Raw genomic sequence first — 5,817 nt, 5'->3', positions numbered from 1 at the left:
AATCAGAAATTGGATGAACCTTCGGGATGCAGAAACAGGGAAAATCCTCTGGCAAGGAACAGAAGATCTGTCTGTCCCTGGAGTGGAGCATGAAGGTACTGTGTGACTGCATCGTGCATTTGGGCTGGGTGGTGCTGCATGTCTGGGTCACCTGAGTTGCAAACATAGCCCTGCTTTGAAGGACAGATGTCACTTTTGTCACTTGGGCAAATCATATCATCTCACTGTGCCTCAGATTTTCATTGCAAATAAAACAGGAACTGTCATCTCCATCAGAGGAACTTGGGGAATTAATTAAAACATCCTCTGGCCTGAGATTAATGCCCATTGTACAAGGAATAGTTAAGATCCTATCTGGTGCACAGTTCACTCATCCATCTAGAAGATGGATGACTGCAAACTGTGGCAGATGCAGAGGAGAGCTATTAGGAGAAGCCACTGAAAAGATTACTGATGGGAGGATGCTCTTCCTTGGGAGAAGAGGCAAAAAAAGCAGTTCTTGTATGTCTTAGCTAGAAAAGAAATCTGAGGTAGATGGGTCATGCTTAGTAAATAGGCTGAGAAGGGGGGAGACATCCAGCAAAGCAGGGTAATCTGATGGTGAATTAAAAGGTGTGGGGAAATGCAGTTCTGCTACAGTGCTGCAGCAGAAGCAGTGAGGACAAACAGAATAATTGCTCTAAAATTAAATCCATATGTGTCCTAAAGTCATTCTATAGTACTTGTGTGTGTGTATATTCTGTGGCCATTCAGGGCAAATCACAGTCTAGACATAGCAAACAAAGAACCAAATACATAGCAGAGTGAATAAAATACATTTTCTTTAAACAGGAATTCTATTTGCTTTTTAAACATGACTTCTATTTTATTTAAGTACAAGTTTCTTTATAAAATGAACTCTTAAGTTTCAAATCATGGTACTGTATTACTACCTTAATTTACTATTACCTCATGGATGAAATAGAAACAATATTAATGTGGTGTTGGATTGCTGCCAAAGTCTTAGCATTAAACTGCCTTAAGTAGTAAAAACCACAGCCTGAGCACCTGAAACTAGAATTAATCATCTAAACCAGCATCTGACAGCAGGAGCTTTTCCTGTCATCTCTGTTCAGTGACAGGGCATTTGAAACTGGGAGGCAATTTGGAAGATGCAAATGTGTAATGTTTGGTTTCTTCCAATAGACAAGCAAATCTTGGGCTAAGCTGCTGAGGTGTAGCTCTTACAGAATCCCCACAGCCAGCTTTCATTCAAGACATACAAATTGTCCTTTCATTATCTAAGAAAAGGTGTAGTTTAAAATGTAAAATCAGTTTGGCTAAGATAACTTGCTTTCTTCAGTGTCCCAAATATTTAAGATAGCTTTATTTAAATGAAATGAAAACATAATTATATGAATATTTTAATTGAATTTCAGTTTCTAACTAAATGGTTGGACCCAAAATTACTTGTAAGTAAATAAGATATGTGTCATTCAACACTTTCTAATCTAATCATCATTAAGCATCTGACTAAATGTATGTTAACCATGGAAGTGCCTAAACAAATGTGCAGGTATAGTACATACTCAAGTTAGCAAAAAGCACTAGTAAATTTAGGATTAAGTCTATGCTTATCTGCATCCCAGTATGTTTTAAAATGGATTTAACTGATGAGAATCAAACTCCCTTCTTTTCTATTTTAATAGAAAAAAAAGAGAGAAAAAAAGTAAAATGAGCTTAAAATAAGTAATTTCAATTAAATTTTTTTCTTGATTTTATAAATATAAATTAAAATGTCTTAAATCAGATGTTTAAAGACAACACAGTCCTACTTTTATTAAAAGTAACTATTTATTGGTAGTTTTACAATGTTAAAGCAAACATTCTCATCATTCTGTCTTGGGGATGAAAGAAATGAAATTACTAAATTGCAGAAGAGTTTTAACGAGTCATTTTACACTTAACTGCAAAGGGATGTTTATCCACAATTGTGTAGTGTGTACTGGTGAGGGCAGTAAAGGATGGTGCCATGCAGGTTTCCATGGTGCAAAAAATCTCATTAAAATAATTAGAGCTCTTTTACATTTAAAACTCATGCCTTACACTTCTAATTTTGTTTTTAATGTTTTTTTTTTCATTTTAGGGTTTTTTTTAATCAGGCTGTGTACTTCTCCTTGGGGTAGGATGCTGGCTTACATTCCCTAAGCCTCCAGCTCTGGAGATTGGTGTTGTATCAAGGTCCTACTCCACAGAACTGTTCTACATTAGATAGATTTGCCTGGGGTTTGGGAGACTCCTGCATTTATTAAACACCAGCCTGCTCCTGCTCATGGATGTTTTGATGTGCCTTCCAGTTTGGAAGAGTTTGGCTCATAAAGCACATGCCAGCTGTCTTCCCTCCCCTCTTTATTTCTAAAAAATTCACATGAAACATTCTCTAATATGCAGGAAGGAATTATGCACAATCACACAACTGAAGTGTGACGGGCTTGGGAGATTTTTACTGATTTGACTCCCCCCTCATGCTCTTCTGATCAGGACCCTTAATCAGTGCTCTCTAACTGTCCCTTCTCTTACTCCTCCACCTCTAAAAAAAATTAATCTTGTGAAATATCTACCAGGTACAGTTTGCCACTTGCTGTTGGTGTCTCAGCCATTGCAAGAACCCAGAAACCTGGACTGTCAAATTGCTCTCTTGAACCTTCCAGTGTGGTTCTGGCTTTACAGCCTGGGCAGGTCCCAGCATTAAAGGAATGGCATTTACTTCTACACAACACTTCCCAGAGCTCTGAGATGGCTCAGGAAGTGCTGCTGGGCTGAGAAACACACATTTGTGGTTTGCTCTGAGGGTGCACAGTCTGAAAGGGAAGGAAAAGTGAGAAGGGCTAAGGAGCTTGGTGTGCTAAGCAGCCCTTTGGCTGCCAGTCATCTTCAGCACAATTCTTAAAGTAAAAATTTAAGTTGCATCTTATATTTCAACTTGGAAAATTATGGGGATTAGTAACAAACCACTAAGAACCAGGAGTCTGGTTCTGAGAGATCAGTATTGTATCCCTGGTTCTGTCATAAATTTCATTCTTGTCTGTGGGCAGGGTACCTAAGGTATTTGCATCTTGGATTTCACTCTTGCAAATGTAAAAACAAATGTAAAAACAAAGTCCTTTGTGTTTGTATTTTTCCTGCTGCTATGATCTTGTATTAGTCCTAATCATTATTTCCAAGTATAGAATAATAGTACCTGCAGAAGCTGGATTTTATTGTGTCCAAATAATGCTTCTTTATCTGTTTCACAGCTCGAGTTCCTAAAAAAATCCTGAAATGCAAAGCAGTATCCCGGGAGTTAAACTTTTCCTCAGCAGAACAAATGGAAAAATTCCGTCTGGAACAGAAAGTTTATTTCAAAGGGCAGTGTCTAGAAGGTATGGATGTGCTCTGTGTGCTGCAGCACAGGGACTGACCCCCAGCAGGGCAGGGATTAGAGAGACTAAAATGGGTTGAATGTGGTGATTTTAATTTTTCAGAGTAGCTCTGAAGCACTCATCTTGTCAGGACTAATGGGCCACAGTATTAAGGATGGCATTTCATAAGTGTATTAACACTTTGTTATGTAAGCAAAAAAGCTGGGTAATCATGCCTGAGGGCATAAATCCACCTCAGGCTGCCTGAGGCAAGGAAACAGGCTATTTCAGAGTCAACTATTACAGGAATTCCTGGGTTTTCCTCAGTGCCAGGCTGGAGCCTCTGGTTTGCCTGTTTTCAGCAGTGCCAGTGACCTCACAACTGCACCTCTGACCCCCTCACTGCCGTGCTGCTCTTAGTCCGGGCTGGAGGGGCAGATAAAACACTGAGCTCCGTGTGGTTTGGGCAACCAGTTGCAGCTTAACCTCAGCTGGATCCCAGGATGTCTGCGGGAGGAGGAGGGTGGTTTCCTGTTCCCAATTAGGTGTGTTGAAATTTTCACCCAATGCCACGGAAGTGGTGTGACCCTATCAGTGCCATCAGCTATTTTAGAAAGGGAGTATCTGCTCTGAGAGGAGGGCAGGGTTCAGTGCAGTTTAAGCTGTACAAAGTAATTTAAATGTAAAATGTTGGCAGCCCAACAGGACAGTTTAGGGAGTTCCCCAGCCTATCAGGTGAAAAGGACCATTTGTGAATTTTCTTCTTTCAAGTGCCTCTGGATTATTTTTTTTTTTGTTTTGTTTTACTTTGCAGAATGGTTCTTTGAATTTGGTTTTGTGATTCCTAACTCCACAAACACTTGGCAGTCCTTGATAGAGGCAGCACCTGAATCACAGATGATGCCAGCTAACGTTTTAACGTGAGTGCCTTGGGCTTGCAAAGGCTGAGAGCAGGCACAGCAAAAGCAGTGCATGGCATTTCCTTGGTGGGCAGGAGAGGAGGGAGCTGCTACCAACTCTGAAACACCTCACTACTCTTAGTTGTTGAGAGATAAAAGGGGTTAAGCCAACCTCATTACCTTCCTTCCCACAGGTCCAATTTGCATTAATATAGCAATAAAGGTTTGGAGAAAGTGAAACTGATTCTTTAATAAAGTTGCTTAATTTTTTTGGAAGGCGAATCGTGAAAGGATTTTAAAAGGTTTTACAACTTAATACCTGTTATGTCCAGGGAAGAAAAAACCCAGCAGATTTTTAGGCCCTTTTTAAATCAGCTATTGATCATTGATTCTTGCCCAAAGTAGTTCGGCTCATGCAATATATCACCTGTAGCAGCTGCTCTGGTGTTTGTTTCATCACTGTAATATTTTGCTGAGCTTTGGGTCTTTAACATTGGCCTGTACACATTTAGTGTATATGCATATCTATATACACATTTATGTACACTATACACAGAGTTGTATCTGGGGCTAAAGTGCTTTAACAGGTAGGAGTCAGTCATTTTACAGTCACCTGCAGGAAGATTCACACAGCCTCCCCACAAAGTCTGCTCCTGGCTCTGTGTGCACAAGGGCTCCTGAGCAGGGCAGGGATGCCTCAGATGTGTCACAGTGACACACAGTGTGGGCTCCAGCTTTGGGGGATGATGGAAAAGGCTCCTGGAGGGAGGTCTTGGGAAGGGTAACTGCCCTCCCTGCAGTGCTGGATGGGTGCTGGCAAGCGCACAAGGAGAGCAGTGCCAGACACAGAAGGGTTTGGGAACCCTGCTGCCAGCAAGAGGCAGGCAGGGAGCAGCAAGGTCACTGTGTCCTCTGGAAGATCTCCCTCTCCAGCATTTTCCCTCTCATTCCCTGTCTGGAGCAAAGCCAGTCACACAGAGAAGGCACTGGGATGGGAGCTACCATCACTGATTGCCATTCACAGCACGTTTCAAAGAGAGTGGGCTTGGAGGAGAGCACCAGTGTTCCAACAGTGCTCCTGGCACAGCCTGCTCAGAACCTTGGAGTGCTGCACACACCTCAGCTCCCAGAGCTGGGCACTGTCAGTACAGGAGGAGCCAGATTTGGGAACCAGAATAAAGAAACAAAGACATCTGACAAGTTGCTTTTGATCATCTCAGGAATTCAGGATGTTTTCAGGACTGGGAGTCAAGAGAAGTTAGTTGTCAAATGACCTTGAGTATTTTCCAATGTCCCATTTGTTCCCTGCAGTGGGGAGCTCAGATCTCTCTCTCCTATTTATAGAGGTATCCTAAAGTCATTCTTGAGGCTTTTCAGTAGAATGCCCCACCCCAAAGAAATCCAAAGGGAAATTTGTGGCCCAAAGAAGTCATCATTTTACAGCTGCCAAGATTTGGACACCCCCCTCATTTTCTAATATTCCCAAAGACCTCATGTTTGTCTTGGTGTTTCCAAACCAGGAGAGAATGGAGATGTGA

At 41.5% G+C, this 5,817-nt stretch overlaps 1 protein-coding gene across 1 annotated transcript in view; it reads left to right on the top strand.

The window, feature by feature from the left end:
* PDE6D (phosphodiesterase 6D) overlaps positions 1-5,817 on the top strand; it is a 33,565-nt gene that overhangs the window by 26,285 nt on the left and 1,463 nt on the right. Inside the window, exons 2-4 of the mRNA XM_005484888.4 lie at positions 7-95; positions 3,276-3,401; positions 4,195-4,300. Of these exons, the coding sequence (XP_005484945.1) occupies positions 7-95; positions 3,276-3,401; positions 4,195-4,300 (321 nt within the window). The remainder of the gene's footprint in view (positions 1-6; positions 96-3,275; positions 3,402-4,194; positions 4,301-5,817) is intronic.

The sequence above is a fragment of the Zonotrichia albicollis genome, chromosome 9 (assembly GCF_047830755.1).
Source record: "Zonotrichia albicollis isolate bZonAlb1 chromosome 9, bZonAlb1.hap1, whole genome shotgun sequence".
NCBI classification, from domain to species: domain Eukaryota; kingdom Metazoa; phylum Chordata; class Aves; order Passeriformes; family Passerellidae; genus Zonotrichia; species Zonotrichia albicollis.
This window is presented reverse-complemented; position numbering and strand designations above follow the sequence as displayed.